The 18,272-nt window shown below is 47.9% G+C and overlaps 1 protein-coding gene across 9 annotated transcripts in view; it reads left to right on the forward strand.

Moving 5' to 3' along the window:
• Window positions 1-18,272, forward strand: part of LOC121458927 (SPATS2-like protein) — a 156,872-nt gene that overhangs the window by 85,260 nt on the left and 53,340 nt on the right. For all 9 annotated transcript variants that reach the window (XM_041668331.1, XM_041668332.1, XM_041668339.1 and 6 more), the window contains 2 exons: window positions 12,778-12,886; window positions 16,506-16,555. In XM_041668331.1, the coding sequence (XP_041524265.1) occupies window positions 12,778-12,886; window positions 16,506-16,555 (159 nt within the window). The remainder of the gene's footprint in view (window positions 1-12,777; window positions 12,887-16,505; window positions 16,556-18,272) is intronic.

The raw sequence follows: 18,272 nt of genomic DNA on the forward strand, positions 1-18,272 counted from the left end.
TACAAAAGTATCTCCCGTATCAAGACCTAGCATCTTAAAAGGAGATAGGCTCTTTGCAGCAGGCTGACTTAGTGTAGTAAGAAACAAGTTGCTTCCAAAGTGGGGGGATGCTGCTACTTATGTCATAGTTGGGGTGCTTGCATGGGGTATTGGCTTGTTCTGTAAACAGTCTATTATAAGGTTACCATGCTATGAGAAAGACCAGCCAAGCTCATCGAGAAACCCCATGGAGTGATCTTCATGTTATACAAAGAGAACACACTGCTCAGCTAATGGTCTCACCCCATTGTCTTTCTGTGTCTATGACCCAGGGAAAATTCATTCAACCAAACTTCTCCCATGTTAGAGGAGGCTACTTGTTCTTCCCAGCCACCCTGCTAGCTTAGACCTGAAATAATCACACAGATACTGTATTAATTAAAACGCTGCTTGACCCATTAGCTCTAGCTTCTTATTAGCTAACTCTTACATACAAATTTAACCCATTTCTATTAATCTGTATATCGTCACGTGGCTGTGACTTACTGGGTAAAATTCCCAGCTTCTGTCTCCCGTGGCAGCTCCATGGCTTCTTCTCTGACTCTGCCCTTCTTTCTCCCAGCATCAGCTTAGTGTTCCCCACCTAGCTAAGTTCTGCCCTGCTATACGTCCAAAGCAGTTTCTTTATTCATTAATGGTAATCACAGCATACAGAGGGGACTCCCACATCACTCCCAAGTGCATCTCCACAGAGACAGTGAAAATACCAGATCAGTTGTGCTTAGCGGTCACTTAACAGTAGGTAACTACCATACCTTCTTCAAGAGAGGGCTCACCTGAGCTGGACATATAGCTTGGTTAGCAGATAGAGCCTGGGGTTCGACCCCCAGAACCACATAAACTGGGCATGGCGATACACTACTGTAATCTGAACCCTTGGGAGGTGGAGACAGCGAGGGGGGAGATCGTAAACTCAGAGACATCCTCCACTACATAGTGAGTGAGGCCAGGCTCAGCTCCTCGACACTAGGAGAGAAGGAAAAAGAGAGCGTACGTCTGCCTGCGACAGTTTTACTTTACAAAAGCTTTATCGTTGAAGTGATAGTGTTACGTGAATAATGAGAGCTGTAGAAGAATTGTAGCATCCTCAAGATTACTTGAGAGGTGAGCATTTAGACCTACAAAGAGCCCTCTCCTGTGCCACCGTTCTGTTTTTCCTATTCCCTCCCCTTAGTCAGGAGAGTGAAGATGTTTTGCTGTCTGAGAACCAGAGAAACACTGAGGGCTGAGATTGGTTTAAGAAGCGAGTGAAGGGAGAGAGATGGAGTGTTCCAAGTAGAACAACACAGGGCACGTGCTCAGAGGAGGAGGACGGCCCATGCTCCTTGCAGGCCATGTATTAAAAGGACTGGAATTTCAGAGACAAAGGCATGGGGCCAAACCTGACCTGTAACTCCCATTTTATCTCAGATTCATGGTTCTCAATCCTGGGTGCTCATCAGAGCCTGGCGAAAATTTTACTGCTAAACTGGTCCCCACCCGAATTGCTTCCTGCTTCCTGTTCTTTGCATCTAAACAGAAGCCAGTTGTTTCTTCACAAGTAAGCTGTGAGCCCTTCTCCACACTGCTCAGATTGGTCCAAATTCTTGCCCAGAATTCTGTGTGAAAATCCTAACGGGCATTCATTTGATCTCCTTGAGCTCATACACAAAGAAAACAGAATGACCTTAAATGTACAAATATCATACTTTTCCCCTGAGTAAATCTTCAGAGACTTTGCCTTAGAATCAGGCTCCAGGTTGGTAGTTACAGGGCCTGGACCACTTTGGTCCCATGCCTTTGTTTCCGAAATTCCATCCTAACTTTTGCTACTTGATGCTCCAAGGATCAGGCCTGCTTTGCTTTGAGGATACTTCCTGTGTCCTGTGTTGTTCCTCTTGGGTACCCCATCATCTTCATCCCCTGAATCCTCTGTGTTGTTCCTCTTGGACACCCCATCATCTGCTTCCCCTTCATCCCCCTTAAGCCAGTTTCAGCCCTCTGCATTTCTCTGGTTCTCAGACAACAAAACATCTTCATGTCTTTTAACTAAATTCATCAAACATCTATGTTTGGGGACCGTAACTTTTCTCGGCAGGCCACGCAGCATGTCTGTAGCTGCCTGTGGTCCAGCTTCAGAGTCTGTTCACTGTGACTGAGTTAAGGAATAAATAGAAAAGGAACATGAATGAAAAGATTACTCGGAGCTCTGAGGACATTCTTGTGGCCATACTCTCACTCCCGTCCTTGACTCAACTCAGGCTCCTAATAATTCAAATCAACAATTTGGCTCCAGCCTACACAAAACTTAAATCAATAAATCTTCTCTAAGAGAAGCCAGCAACTGGCTTTTTAAGGGCTACCAAATTGGAAGACATGGCTAACGTGTTCCTTGTTTGTGGCAGTGAGATCTCAAGGCTCCAAAAGGCAACAGCTGGCTGGAGTGCCGAGTCTGAACTTACATATTGACATTTAACAAAGATGGATATCAAACCCGTGCCTGTGTGTTAGTTTCTCATCACAGGCCAAGAGCCGCAGCCCTCGTCACGAGAATGGTGGGTGAACCGGCCGCGGATAAGCTCCATGGAGGCCAGCGATTAGTGTGTTCCCTCAAGCATCGGTGTTATTTCTGACAGCTGGGATGAGTAGGTGGGGACCCCCCCCTCCCGAGACAGATGCAGGTGCCACACCTCTCTTCTTTGGTCCCTGCACCCCCAAAGTTGAGCAGTGTGCTTACTTACAGAGGCACTTTCAATAGGAAACACTCGCGAGAGTTTGACTGGACGGCGAGAGCTAGGGGATTGAAGCTCACGGAAGACGCAGGGCAGAGTGTTTGCTCTGTCAGGGTGGCATTCTTTGAAACAGGTGCTGGGCTGGGCTGGGCTGGGCTGTAGAAAAGTGGTAGCCTTCTTAGATGCCAGAAAGCTGTACCGGGAGCAAGGGTTAAAAAGGCCAAGCGGTCCCTCTTCTGCTATGTGCTTCTCATCGCCAACGTCTCTTGCCCTTTTCATTTTTTCCTTCATCTCAGCAGGATGTCTGGTCCCATCATTCCTCTCTGGGGTCCTAATGTCTTCTGTAGGCTTTAGATGACTTCATCAGCTACTTTAACAATACGCTGGAATGCCCAAGCCTTGGGACTTCCCGTTCTACTCTTTACAGTTTGTAAACACGGATCATCCCGCTCCTCTGCTGGTAGCTTGCTAAGAATCTCTGGGGAAAGTCGTGCCAGCAGACTCCTTGACCGATTCATGCCGTCCGGCATTTACGGACCTTCAGGCCTATCCGGCACTCTTTATTCCTTACGGCCTCTTCCTCTCAAGTTCCCACGAAGGCAGCTCTACCCGGTTCTCCACTGCCTAAGCCTCAACGCTCACACGAATGGTTCCCATAACACTCTCGAGTTTTTATTTTCTCCACTCTGCCTCTCTCCCCTTTCCTCTGTCTCAGAATTCTGAGTATGTGCACGCCCATGTGCAGGGCAACTTTGGGTGCTGTTCCTCAGAAGCCATCCACCACCTTGTCTTTGGAGACAGGGTCTCTCTGCGTCCTGCTTCTGCTAGATTGGCTTGCTGGCCACTGGACCCTGGAGATCTACGTCCCCGGGACTGCGGTGACAGGCATGCACCACCATGCTTGCATTCTTAGGTGCGCGCTGGCTATGAAACTTGCCTCAGGTTTCCCCGGGGAAGTGCTTGCTTAACCTGAGATGTTCCCAGCCCCTCCACAGCTCAACACCATTTTCTCATTTCCTCAGGGAATCTGCTTTCATAATTTATCTCCTTTCTCTCCTCTCCTCAAATTCCTCCTCACTGTTGCTCCTGTCTCCATCAATGGACACGCCCAAACACTTCAGGCAGTAAATTATACACCAATTGTTTTAAGATGGATTTGAGAGGGGGAAACACCAAGCCAGAAATCCAATTAGGAGACCTTTCCAGAGTCTCCCCGAGAGACAAAAGGAGCCTGCCTACGTTAGAGAGAGAGGAGGGAGCGAACAGGTGAGGGGCAGAGGGATTTTGGTAGCAGGCCAGCTCCGAGTAGCTGGTATTTATTACTTCACTTTGTCTTCTGCACTGTTTTGCTGACCCCTCTAACTTTTCTCTTGTGAGATGAAGCTACAGTACATGAATAACTGGGACTGCCGAGGACGTGTGGTCAGGGAGGGAGGGGGTTTGCTTACCGGGTAGGGAAGGAATCGTATTTCCTGATTAGGAGCAAGCACGCAGTGGACTTTGGTCCTCAAATGGGGGTTCATTGCACCCACCATTACTAAAGGCTTCGGGGCTTAAGGCAGTATAAAAGAAGCACCTGAAAGCTCTGGGGGTCAGGGGACTGACCAGGACTTAGAGGGCACAGCAAAAGACGTCCACAGAGCCACATTCCTATCAGGAGTGGGTGATGGGAAGAGTTGGTTTTCTGGTCTTTTCTACTTTGGAAGCTGTCTTGGCTCCTGGCTTTACCATTCCCTTGGTCTTCAAGCCTGGAAGTGGCTTGTTATGTATTACTTTACATTGCTGTCACCTACTCTCTCCCTCCTTCCATATCTGTAGGTTCCTGTCATGGCACTGAGCCCCACTCACATAGTATGGGGTGATCTCTGTCCTTTAGTGGGGGCTTGTTAACAACCGCCGTTCCAGCTGCAGAGCGAGCATGCCCTGAATCTCAACGTCTTCGTAGGTTCTGGGGAGCCAGAGCGTGGACAAAGCCGCTCTGGCCTGCCACATTCTGGGACCAAGCAGTACCTTGAAAATAATTCAGTTACATGCCCTGAGTGTCTACGTGGTTCTGGGTAGGTTCCAGCTAACTGAGATAGATTCAGGAGGCCCATGGAGAGTGTCACCAAGACCCTCCCTTCCGGTTTCCTATGATTCTGTCAACATGGCGCCCCCCCCCCATCTTCAAAGCTTCATTTTTCTTTCTAATCCTATTCTGCTCACCCCCAAAAGTTAATTTGATTTGTGCCAGTGGTGTTAATTTCCAAAAAGTCAGCCGAGCAGACTGTGACAACACTTCATACTTTTTTTTTTTTTTTTTTTTTGCTGGCAGGAAGTAGATGTTTGGAAAAGCAATTAAATTATGGAATTATTCTCGATGCAAAGGTATCAGGCTGCAAAAGATATTTTATTCCCCCCCCCCCCAAGAAGACTCCCGTGGAAACCGCCTTCGTTAATGTATAGATAATACTTCTGGTCCAGCAAGCCAAGAGAAACATAGCAAGGGAAGGAACTGTTTCTAAGGCATCTCCGAACGGCTCCGCGTGTGAGAATTTATGACCTGACCGACGATAAACCCCTTTCAGTGTGGCAGGAATGGTCCCGACCGACGATAAACCCCTTTCAGTGTGGCAGGAATGGTGAACCCATCGATAACTGGTTCTCACTGGTGCAAAGAGGAGGCTGCTGGCCGTTTGACGGCTGCCCTGATTGTGCAGGGTAGGTTCGTGTTCATCTCTGAGTGTGTCAGTTCTTCGAGGCTGGAGGCCACCATCTGCAGCTGGGACCTGTGGCTTGAATCTATTAAGCTTTTTAATACTGCCTGGTACTTCCTGCTGAACTGTGGGCATGCACTGACAAAGGTGTATTACACCGTGGAGTGTTCCCGTGACCGTTTCAACAGATCCCTCGCGTCCTCTTTTCATTTTGGCCTCTCGGCAGATACTGTGCCTCGGCCCTGTACTGAGTTCCCCCAGCGTTTAAGATGCTGTGGGGGTATAGATTCGCCCCAAGTAACTCACACTGCATCAGATAGAGTCGGGCTCCAATTCCGGAGCATGCGTGAGAGCCAGAGGGGGTATATAGGTAGACTTGTGGCTTCTCATCTCCTGGCCTCTCGCTTTACCCTCGGACTGTATTTAGCCTTAAAACCTTCCAGCGTTCTCTTCCTTCACCAATTAGATGGGCAGTTTGTGTTGTTTTCATTTCTAGCTCCATTTGCTAATACAGCCTCTGGGCACCTGCCACGTGCTTTAGAAAATGAAACCTTCTCAAACAAGTACAAATAAAAAAAGAGGTTATTACACAGGTCTGTCCGGGTGTCAGATGACTTGGGAGAGCTAAGGAAACAGAGCGTGGGGGTTGGGGAGGTGAGGGGGGTGGCAGCTTTCTTCAAGACCGGCCCCATGCCTCTCCACTCTGTCTCCCATCCCGGATAATCGTTAAAGAGTCTGACTGGTGCATTTTGGCTTTTCATGCTGCCGGCTTCCTGACCATTGTCGCTGTGAATACGCTCTGATTGCTTCCTGTGCCGACTCTCGTACCGTGAGAGGCAATTACGGACCATCGGTCCCGACTGACCATGATTCGACTTACAAATTTTCAGCCTCGCACTTGTGCAAATGCGACACCCTTGCAGCCATTCCTGGCTACGCTTTGGGCACAGTATTAATACATTAAGATATTCGGCACCTTACTGCAAAACCTGCTTTGTGTTGAGTGACGCTGCCCAACTGGAGGCTACTGAGATTGCACTGAACACATGTAAATAGACTAGCCTAAGCTGTGGCATGTAAGTAGACTAGTCTAAGCCGTGGCATGTGAGCAGACTAGTCTAAGCCGTGGCATGTGAGCAGAGTAGGCTAAGCCGTGGCATGTGAGCAGACTAGGCTAAGCCGTGGCATGTAAGTAGACTAACCTAAGCCGTGGCATGTAAGCAGACTAGCCTAAGCCGTGGCACGTAAGTAGACTAGCCTAAGCCGTGGCACGTGAGCAGACTAGCCTAAGCCGTGGCATGTAAACAGACTAGCCTAAGCCGTGGCATGTAAGCAGACTAGCCTAAGCCGTGGCACGTGAGCAGACTAGCCTAAGCCGTGGCACGTGAGCAGACTAGCCTAAGCCGTTGCACTCTGTTAGGGCAAGTACACCAGATGCATTTGCAAGTTTTTAATTTGTATGTGCTTAAGCTCACATGTGTGAGCACGTGTGTTTGTGAGCTGCAGGCACGGTGGAAGTCAATGCCTGATGTCTTCTTCAATCACCCCTCCACGTTAGCTTGGAGACTGTCTCTGACTGAACCCAGAACTCACTGGTTGGCTACGCCTGCTGGCCAGCAAGCTCAGAGATCCTCCTGTCCCCCACCTTCTTATGGCCGGGTTCTCAGGCGTGTACGTGCTTATGACCCAAACTTGGGGCCTCATCCTTAAACAACCAGCGCTTTACCAACCAAGCCCTTGTTTCCCTGCCCCCACCCCCACCAATGCACTTTTGGCTGACAGGGTTTTTGACTTAGGATGAGCTCACGGGTGCCGTACCGCTGTTGTGAGCCACAGGGCATCTGTGTCTGTTCGTCTCGTCAATGTCTGCACATCTCTTTCCCGGCTCTGCCACTGGCCGAACTCTTCCTGCTTGGTCCAGATGCCAGTGCCAGGACTAAACTTTTAGCAAGCAGTTAAGTGAGGGTAAGAGGGACGTGCACATTGGCCACATTTTAAATGGATGGAGTAAAGACAGGGGGCTTGGGGGACAGCGTCAGGCCCACTGTCCCTGAGTTTGGGGAGGAAAGGACTTCTCCAAGCAGTTGGTACAGACGGTAATCTTTCCCAAATACATCTCAGCCAGCACGTTAGCTACTTGTTCTTGCATTTCCATGGCTTGTTGTGAATCTGTTTCGGGTCAGCCTCTCTAGCAGACACCTCGCAGGCATCACCCCACCCCCACCCCACCACCACCCCCACCCTCCATCTCTACAGACTCCTGCAGATAATCGCCTGTTTTACACCTACGGAAACAAGTTTCAAAGCTCTGAGTAGCTCACCCGTGTCACAGAGTTGGTGCTTGGAGCCAAGATTAGAACATAGCTCTGTTAACCCCGTGCTCCGTCCGCGACATCGTTCCGCCTAGGAAGCATCCTCTGTCCTGGGGCAGGTGTCCTTGCTCTTCTCTGAGCGCCCCGCACCTTGTTCATAGAGTTGTTGATAGAGTTGCTGGCCGCGCTGCTCCACGGCGCCCCCTTGGGGCAGAACTGTAGCTGGCTCTTTCTTGCATCCTTAGCATCTATCACTCAAAGAGGACTCAGCCTATGTCTGTCTCCTAAGCTGACTCTGGTTTTGCACTTTTTTTTCTATTTCCCCAAACTCTGAAAACACTCTCGTTCCTGATTATACAGCAGCAAAACTTGGGCCCACATGTTCTGTACCCATGAGCTTAGTTCACCGCAGATTAGAAACATTTTGGGAAGAAACCGAACATAGAAAGAATTTTTATCTTATCATGAGTCCCTAAACAATGCAGTATAACTCTTTTCATTCTTTGGGGGTATTTAAAAATAAATATTGAAAGTGCATAGAGGATCTACATAGGTTACATGTAAATACCCATTTTTTTTAAATAAGGCCCTTGAGCTCCCATGGCTTTGGTATCTAGGGGTCCTGGAACACATGTCTCTCTGTGCCATGGGACAGCCATATTTTTGGAAAGGCAGCAGCCTCAGAATGGGATTTTCAAGAAGAAGCTAGAAGTAGAGAGACCAGCTATTTTGTGTCCATTGATAATGTTGGGTCTTGGCTAATCCCACAGCAGTTTAAGTAGATTGGAAATTCTTGTCTGAATTACTTTGGAAACTCCAACATAGTTTAAGACTCAGTGGCAAGCCCAGAAGAACGTCTAAGGAGCCATCACAGACAGGCTCGATAGTGTGCAGCGTAAACAAGGATGTCTGCTACCAGCTCTTCAACCCAACAACACCCTGAACATCCCGCTGCTTGGTTAGTGCAGGAGCCAACCTGGTTGACCAGGTATGGAACATGCCAGAGCCTGTGGGGCCGGATAGGAAAGTTTTCAGAGAAAGGAGAGAATCCAGATAAAAGCAACGCAGAAGGTAACTTCACAGCAAAGCCCTTTCCAAATAGCACATTGAATTTGCCAGACCAGACGTACATTAGTAGAAACAAAACAGATGAGCGTGGCGTGGGAAGGCTAAGGCCGTTGCTAAATGAAGTGTTAACTAGGAGTTTTGTCACCCAAAAGCCCGAATGGCTGCCTTGTGGGCACTGATGGACCGGCTCTGTTAGTTTGGCAGGGGAGCCCAGTAGGAGTACTGTCAAGGGCAGCAGCTTCCAGCTTTGTTGTAGAGCTGTGGGAGCGCCTGGGGCTGTGGTGGGGAATGAGTGGTTGTGTGAGAAGCAGCGCCAGCCATGATCCCTGCAACACAGTCACAGCCTGCATGCATTTCATGAATCATGATGGGGCTGTTCCTCCAGCTCTTGGGAGCTGCGTTTCTGAGAAGCAGCCTCTGAGCACCCCAGTGGCCATCCATGCCTGTGTTTGCCGCCACTTGAACACGAATCTTTCCTGGACTTTAATGCTCAGACCCCTCAATTCTGCCCAATGGCGAATAGCAGCCGGTTGGTTCCTGCTTGCTGATGTGCAACACAGGAGCACATACGGTTTCTCCATCCTCCTTGAAGAAATAAGACGGGGGATTTGTGAATTGTGTCGCCCTCTTCACATTAACAAAGCCCACCGACCAGAGCAGAAGTTAGCCCAGAATTCAGCGTCCCTGAGGAGTAGCCAAGAACAGGCAAGGACTCTACCATGTATCTGCTCGTTTCTACAAAGCTTGGAATACCCCTTCTACTTCAGGATCATCCTCCAGGAGTTGGCTCTAGATCGCACAGACTTGATATCGCAACTCTGTGGGTGATGATTTCCCAGAGAAGCATGCAGAGCTAAGCTATGTAAAATGAGGAGGGCTTGGGAGATCGTTCCATAGGCAAAGCGCTTGCAGCACATGCATGAGGACCTGAGTTTGATGCCCAGCACCCACGATGATGCACATGGGTAATCCCAGGGCTGAGGAGGTAGAGTCAAGCAGATTCCTGGAACTCAACTAGATGGAGCTCCAGGACCCCTAAGAGAGTAGCTCTCACAATCTAAGGCAGAGGGACCGCGCGCGCATAAGACACCAGATGTTGACTTCTGGCCTTCATATCACGTATGTGCATACGCTCACCCCCCAACACACATGCCAGTGAAGACACAGAATGTCGTCCGTCTGCACATAGCCAAACGTGCTCATATGAGTTTTGTTTCCGTTTTTTTTTTTTAGAAGGGTTGGAGAAATAACACAAATAAATGCCTGAAGAGAAAGTTGTCTACGCAAGCAGTAGCTTACACTGCTCTCGCCTAAGCACAATAGAGCATTATGTTTTGCAGAGGAGAGTAATCGAGAAACAATTATTTTTTTATGTTTGTGTTCTAATTCTGGTCTCCGCTATTCGTGCCGCTGTGCGTAGGTGGCCTGAAAACTTTGGTCTAGCGTTGCAATGATGGACTTAATGTAATTAATAGCTAAGCATTTTATTATTCAGGTAGGCATGCTTGAAGTGGCAAATAATAATGGTCATTATTAAGACGTTTTGCATATAAACAAACTGTAGTGGCTTGAACTGCTAAAACTGTATTTACTTAAAAGAGACTATAAGTCGAAAAGGTAAATGCAAGGCCCTCGTAGGGGACAAAGCACAGATTACCTGTTATTGCTGTTGACTCTCCTGGGCTAAGTGGTTTTGTGTCTTTGCATCTTGGTTTGAATATATGACCTTGTACATGCCAAGCAACTGAGCTCCGTCTTCAGCCCCATCTTGGCTTCCCTTAAGAGCATTTTCATGTTCAGTGAGAAAGAACACCTATCTTTCTAAACATGATAAATACACACAAGAAGAGCCCCCCATAAACCACTGAGGGATGATTTCCGAAGCCTGGGAGACCCCGCCTGGCATGGTCCCTGTCAAGTCTGACCTGCACTGGGCTCTAACAGCCCCGCCCTTTCCCCTCCATCCTTACTGTGGAGTAGCCTCCAGCCATGCTCTTCCTTCTTCCCAGAATGCTCTCCTTTCCCACCCTCCTGCTCTCACCCCTCCTCCACCTCTGAGAGCTTCTGCCACGTCAGATGCCCCTGGCAATGATGTCACAGCACGTGTGTGTGTGTGTGTGTGTGTGTGTGTGCAACATGTAAGTCCGGTCTCTCTCTCTCTGGCCGTTTGATCGTTGTCTGCATCCCTGTGGCCTTTAGGTGTCAGGAAGTTTGGTGTCGCCTCAGGCAATAAGTCATTGGTTCTCAGCTCTCCCAATACTACTATTCTTGGATACAGTGCCTCGTGGTGTGGTGACCCCAGCCATAAAATTATTTGTTTGCTTCTTCATAACTGTGATTTCACTCTTGTTATGAATCATAATGTAAATATCTGATATACAGGATATCCTGATACGCAGCCCCCCAAAGGGCCGTGACCCACGGGTTTGGAACTGCTACAATAAGTATTTTAAAAAGAATATTCATTCTGTCAGCTTGGTGACTCATCTGCCAGTGGGAAGGCCAAGACAGGAGACTTTGAGGCCATATGATGAGGCCCTAAAATAAATAAATAGTATTTACCCAACTGTTTCTTTTTTTTAAGACAGGGTAGCAGAACAGTGAGGAACTTGGAATTTTAAAGAGTTGGTTTTTCTAATGAAGTCTAGAGAAACTAAGAGCCATACAATGTGAGAATAATAAAAACCTGACAGAGTACAGATTGACATATACAAGCACATGTTTTATTAGAAACTCAGCAAAGCCCAAATAGTTAATATTTTTAAATGTCAGGATTTGAAAGCAATCGTCTGATCAATAATAACGTCAACACTTCTACAAGTCCTGTGCCCATAGCCTAGGTGTTTTCCCATTATAACCTAAACACCATTACACACAGATCTGTGTGGAACGAGCTGTCTGTTTTCCTGTGCGGCTCAGTGAAATGTCTGGTCAATAGTGTCATATCGCCCGTCCCACGCTTCTATAATCCATACCCCACGAATCCAATTATAACCAAATCCATTTAACTCTAAAACTCGCTGGCCGTGATCTAACTCCACGTGGATTGTGTCTGGATTGTTCGGTTCTTTGATGAGCGCCTACCGCTGCCCCGCGCAGGACTCTAGCATTGGTTAGCATGGAAATGCTCCTCATGAAAGAAAGAGGGGAGAAGGGTTCTGCTACAAGACACAGAACAGTCCGCAATAACCACAGGATCTTCGAGATAAAGGTCAATTGATTCTAGCGTGCAACCAAAGAGAGACCATGCTAAATCTGATGGAGGGAGGCGTAGGCGTCATGGAGGACTGAACGCCCGCCCCAGAGCATCGGACTCCTTGGTGCATAACATGTTTGTTTTTACTCTGTTCGATGTTGGTTTTTTTCCCCCTTCAGAAGGGTGTTTGGGAGCATTTTCTGTAAGATAGCTGGAATGACCATTTCCCTAGCGCAGAGCTCCGTGTTTGCCTATCTTTATAAACACCCATGGAGTTTCACAGCACACTTCCGTGACCCTCCGATGACTACCTCCACTGTGCCCAGCGAGAAGCTGTAGCGGGAAGCTATTTCTGTATATTTTCTAAAGATACCCCCCCTCCCCGAGCCAGTGGAAAGGAAGCTGGAGACAGAAACAGATTTCTGTGTCCTCGGCAAGAAACACATCTTGTATGCGTTCCAGTCTCCCAGAGGGTTGGCTGCCAAACCAGGGTTGGCGCCGCACACTTGTTCCTATGGGTTCACAAGGAGATCTCTGTAGAGGTGTGTGCACAAATAAAGTAGCCATCAAGGTGATCACCCCCGGATGAATGCTCGCTTCTCTGCAAGGCCTGGAGTACGCTTGTTGGCAAGAAGACCGATGGTTGGCTTTCCAGGGCCTTTCTGAGATATACTTCTGCTCCATCTAGCGGGAGATCTGAAGAGGAAGAAAACTCGGGTGTTTACCATTCTGCTTTCCTTTCCCTTTTCCTCTAGATCTATGCAGTTAGATCGGTCGTTCCGAACAAAAGCAATAATGAGATCGTCCTGGTGCTACAACAGTTTGATTTTAACGTGGACAAAGCCGTGCAAGCCTTCGTCGATGGTACGTATGCATGCCCTCCTGAAACCGAACACGTTGGGGCTCGTTAGTCCAGATACCCTGTATTTTTTCCCCTTAAATGAACTGAACACGAACATTACTTAGTTTCTAATACTTCTCATAAAAAATAAAAATAAAAGCACGATACACCTTTATTCCCACCCTCTGGAGGCAGAGGCAGACAGATCTCCTTGAGTTCAAGGACAGCCTGGTCAACATGGTGAGTTTCAGACCGGGTAGGGATCCATAATGAGACCCTAAGCTCTAGGCCAGTTAGAGCTTCATAGCGTAACCTTGTCTCAGAACAAAACAAATAAAGAAACTAAAAATCACACTCGGCATCAAACGAACACAGATGTTGTAAGAGCAGAATACAGAAAGGTCTTTTCTTATCATTTAAAATAAGACTGTAAAGACCTAGAGGACACTAATTATAAAGCTACTGGTTTCTTTGTCAGTTATTTCAGTTTGCTCAGAATGTCCTTTACTTGGTGGCGTCCTTGTGAGTAGAGGACCTTGCTGACCCGGAAGGCATTGCCTCTTCAACTAGCTGAAGCCTCCTGAGAGTCGTGGCTGGGATGCCGAAGTCCCATGTCTCGTGGGGCCCGTCTCAGTGGACTGAATTCCCCACTGCAATGTTTTCTGTTCGTGACCTTCATATCCATCAGTTCATCCACCTCTTCATTGATTTTGGTTTCCTAGGAGAAAGTCCTTCTATACTTTTTTAGCAAGTGCCTTGCCAATGGTACTGGTGAACCTCAGATCTGGAAAAATGTTTCTCCTACACATTTGCAAGGTTGGGTTTCTTTTCTGTAAACTGTAGAGAGGTTTTCTTTCTTATGTTTTGTTGTGAGTAAAGATCTCTTTCTCGTCGCGGTTCTTATATGCCTTGTTTCCTGGAATCGTTCTCTGCCCTGTAAGTAATGGACTTACTAAACGCAACCTGACAGACAAGGTCAGGAAGACCGGGCAGCACCTCTCAGCCATAGCTTTTTCTCGTGGTGTCAAGGACAGCATGATTCCCTTAATTTGCGAGACGCGGAATAAATGTCTTGAGTTTTCTGCAAGGGGAATAGCATTTCAGGGCCAGAGCCAAGCACTGTGCCCACGTTCTGTCCTAAGGGCATGGGGCAGATGATGATCGTTCTTACAAACCCATGAACAAAGCCGCGGTGTGCAACTTTTGCAACGTTTGCCCTGCTTCGGTGACTATGCACACTGTGAAGATATCAATGTACAATCTTTAATCATTAGGACCGAATGGTAGCTGTGATTTGCCCCCCACTACACACACACGCACACAGAGAGACACGCATATATGCACACATGCACACATGCACACACATGCGTGCACATGCGCGTGTACACACACCTACATGCATACACGCATATGCCTGCACGCATGCACACACGCATACATGCGCACAGGCATGCACACATATGCACCTACATGCATGAACACATGCACACACGCACACACATGCATGCAGGCATGCACACATATGCACCTACATGCATGTACACATGCACACACGCACACACATGCATGCACGCACACACATGCACCTTATTTAGGTTTTGTAAACAGGCATGTCCTAATAGAGAAATTCAAAATTCTCCTCTCAGATTTTCCTTGCTGCATAGGAAAAGGTTGAGGAAAAACAATGTTCCAGGCTACTTGCAGCTTCCATTTCCACCCCTACCTCCCTGAAATCCTGAGGGGTTTCTGTTGCAGTGTGACCCTAATCAGATGCACAGAGGCCAGCAGCTGCGGGAATTTGAACGCAAGGCCTTGCTGCCGCTGCGACTCTCAGTTTCTCCACGTCAAGACCTCCTTAAAGCTCTCCGAGTGCTTTAAGAGAGGCTCCTCATCTGTTTAGTTGTAAACCAATGGGAAAAGATGCTTAAAACCCAGTCAGAGTCGAAAAATACTTGTGGAGTGTCCTTGGTGAGCCACACTGAAATCAGGAACCCAAAGGCCCGACAGGACACGCCTCCAGCCATCTTTGACACAGCCAATTGAATCACGCTGCCTTCCGAATCCTTTGTCAATAAAAGGATTTCTTGACAATTACTGTGTAGGCTCATTGTCCAAATTGCAAACGAGACCAGCATCAAAATACGAACATGAACCAGATGAGCGCGGAACCGAAAACACAGCAGCCCACCTCCCGACAAGAATGGCTTTGACTGTTTTCTCAAGTTTAACTTTGCTTAGATGATAGAAGCTTAGCTGTAAGAGTGACTCTGATGTGTAACCAACCGGTAACGCTCCAAACCAGGACGCTGTCCACAAATATTAAACTCCTCGGGGGAATTAGAGAAATGCCGACCCAGTTAATGAAAGGTATAAATTCATGGCCGGGCAGTGGTGGCGCACGCCTTTAATCCCAGCACTCGGGAGGCAGAGGCAGGCGGATCTCTGTGAGTTCGAGACCAGCCTGGTCTACAAGAGCTAGTTCCAGGACAATCAGAGCTACACAGAGAAACCCTATCTCAAAACACCCCCAACAAAAAGAAAAAAGGAAAAGGAAAAAGGGAGGGAGGGAGGGAGGGAGGGAGAGAAAATTCTAGTTTCCTTTTGTGGGCAGCCTTGTTAGTTCAAGGGCCTGGCAAACTCAAACTCAAAAGGAGGGCCCTGAATTGGAACTCTGGGCAGATAGGAGTGACCAGTCTGTCTAAACACCATAGCCTTCGACTCTCAGTGTCGTCCATCACAGGGGCCTGCTAGTTGGAAATTCACCATTAATACCCATTCTAAATTAATCTCTGGTTAGCCAGGACCTTGTAGGTAGCTGTCAGTGTCATGGGATCGGAGTATGCTTGACGTTGTTGGACTACTTGGGACCCTTGAAGAAGTACCTGCTGATATGGGATCCCCTGACTCTTCCTTGTCAGGAACTTGTCGAAATTGCTCCCAGAAGGTTGGAATGATTTGGTTCAAGTGCGTGGAAACTGACTGTAGTTGGCAGTGGTGGCATGTGTCCTCATCAGGACATGGATGTGACCGGACCAGGCAGAACTTGGGGTCCCTTTAGTCATGTAATCAACGTGGTTGCTTGTGAAATAGAAGCCTTGAAAAGAACACATTCTCCCCTCTCATGGTGGACAGAGAGAAGCCAGAACAGGTTCTGCCTTCCTCAGCCCCTGCGAGTCTCGAGCACAGTGAGCAAGAGTGAAAACACAGAAAGGATGGCCGCACAGAAAGGCCCAACTGCCACGACTTTTAACACAGAAAATCCTGTGTTTGGCTCAGAGTATAGTTGCTTTATTCGCACATCAAAGAGAACAATTTTAATTCCACCTATGGCCATGAAGCGACCAGAAAATTCTCAAGATATATTTCATATTCCCTAAGACAATATCACGATTTTTTTTTAAAAAAAAAAAGTAAGCCTCGCGAAGTAGGGCTTAATATTTTTATAAAACCAAGATTGTGTGGTGAATTAAATGAAAATCTTGGAAATGAGAAGCGAAACTTGCACTTTTATTAAGGCCTGCTGTATCAAAATAAATGAAGGAGTCCGCCCCGCCCCTCCCCCCATTGCTACCACGGCTCAGATGAATTCTCTGCCGCCTTGATTGCGTGGATATTTGTTGAACGCTCTTTCTCTTTATCTAGGCAGTGCAATTCAAGTTCTCAAAGAATGGAACATGACGGGAAAGAAGAAGGTAAGTCAGATCAAGGGTGATGGCGAATTAGTAACATCTTCCATCAAACCCTCCGAGCTGTTACCCCCTCTCAACAGAGCTGCCAATTTCATGTTCGTTAATATGCACACCCAGAAAGCTCCCGATTCCGGGCCTCTCTTTCCTTACCAGCCACTCCTGATGGCCTTGTTTTCTGTACAGTGTCTTTACCCACCAGGGGTGCTTAAGGAGGACCAGAGTTGTGCTTCTTCATGAGTAAGTATTGAGGGGAAGCCAGCAACAGAATTCAAAAGTAGTGAGGATGCTAACTTGCCCAAACATATCCCATAGCACAAAGGAAAGATTTAAAGAATGCTTCAAGATACTTAAAAAAGCTCTAACTGTATTTTCACTTTTGTATTCCAACTGAAAAAAAAAATCTATCTAAGGCTGCTGTAAGGTACCTTTTGCCCTGAAGTCAGTCTTTAGTGAAAAGAGTAGATGCCTTAAAGCCATAGAGTGCATGGTCCTTCTGGAACACTCCTGAACCACTCCTAGTCAGCAATGGCCAGGGGGTTTTCCTCTGTCCTATCCACATGATAAGGCTATACCGTCTGGTCACAGGTTTTTGTGATTCCTGGGCACAGCACGGTGTCTTTGCATGTGTGTGCATGCGTGCGCACGCGCGCGCGTGCACACACACACACACACACACACACACACACACACACACAAGTCTGCTGCTCTTCATAGCCACACAGCACTGTGTTTCCAGGCTGGCACCACGCAGCCCTGGGTTTTGCTACTCATAGACATAAGATACCAACCCACCCTGCCCTGAAAGGGAAAATCCCAGGCCTGTGCAACAGGTTTTGAACAGATGAAAAAGTAAGGCTGCTTTCGTGGAGCCGCAAGATCACAGGAAGTGCTGGACTAGGCCTGCACTGTCCTGGCGGTTTCACGTGGAAGAGGAGGAGTCAGGAGAGGCTCCCCGGCTTGCTGGCCACCCCTTTTTGACACTGTCTGCTTGCCTTTAATCTTCCCCGGGAGACAGAGGCAGAGGATTTGCAAGTGACTGAAAGGCCGCATTTAGCTTTACATGGGAAAGTTTCAGATGTGTGGTTTGGGTTTTGAATTTCTCTGATTTGGGGATGGCAGGCAGGCACAATCAGCAGCTGCAGACAGAGGTCCTTACTGAGTTCCGTCCTAAGGGTTCTATAGGGATTTGGTCTCCAGACCCAACCCAGTGGACACTGGACAAAAACTCCAAAAGTCAGCGGTGTGTGTGAGGGCGTGGGGGTGTTAGTCTCCTCCATAGCCTTTTACCTGTGCTCAACAATACAGATCTCTCACTCAGAAGAGCCGGGACATGATTACGACTTTAAAGGAAGAGTCAGGAAGTAGGGAGGCTAAAGAGGGAAAAACAGTTTCCTCAGGTCTCTGAGTGCTTGGAGGATAAAGCCAGGCTGGTGCCCTGCGGGCAGGCACAGACTCCACAGGGGGAGACATACTTTCTAATTTGGGTCAGGCATCTGCAACACTGATTGCTAAGTTCACGGGATACCACATAAAGAAAATACCAACGTCAAGGGCTCCTGGGTGGCTCTGCAGGTAAAGGCGCTTGCTGCCCAGCCTGACCTCCTGCGTTTGCGGTGGGAGAAGAGACAACCTGCTCCCGCAAGTTGTCCTCAGACATCCGCACACGCTTTGCAGCACGACAGAAGCAGAGAGAGCATGCGCAAATTTAAGAAAACTAGAT

The sequence above is a fragment of the Microtus oregoni genome, unplaced genomic scaffold (genome assembly GCF_018167655.1).
Source record: "Microtus oregoni isolate MIOR12 unplaced genomic scaffold, Mior012 000018F_ref0000195, whole genome shotgun sequence".
In the NCBI taxonomy this organism is placed as follows: Eukaryota; Metazoa; Chordata; class Mammalia; order Rodentia; family Cricetidae; genus Microtus; species Microtus oregoni.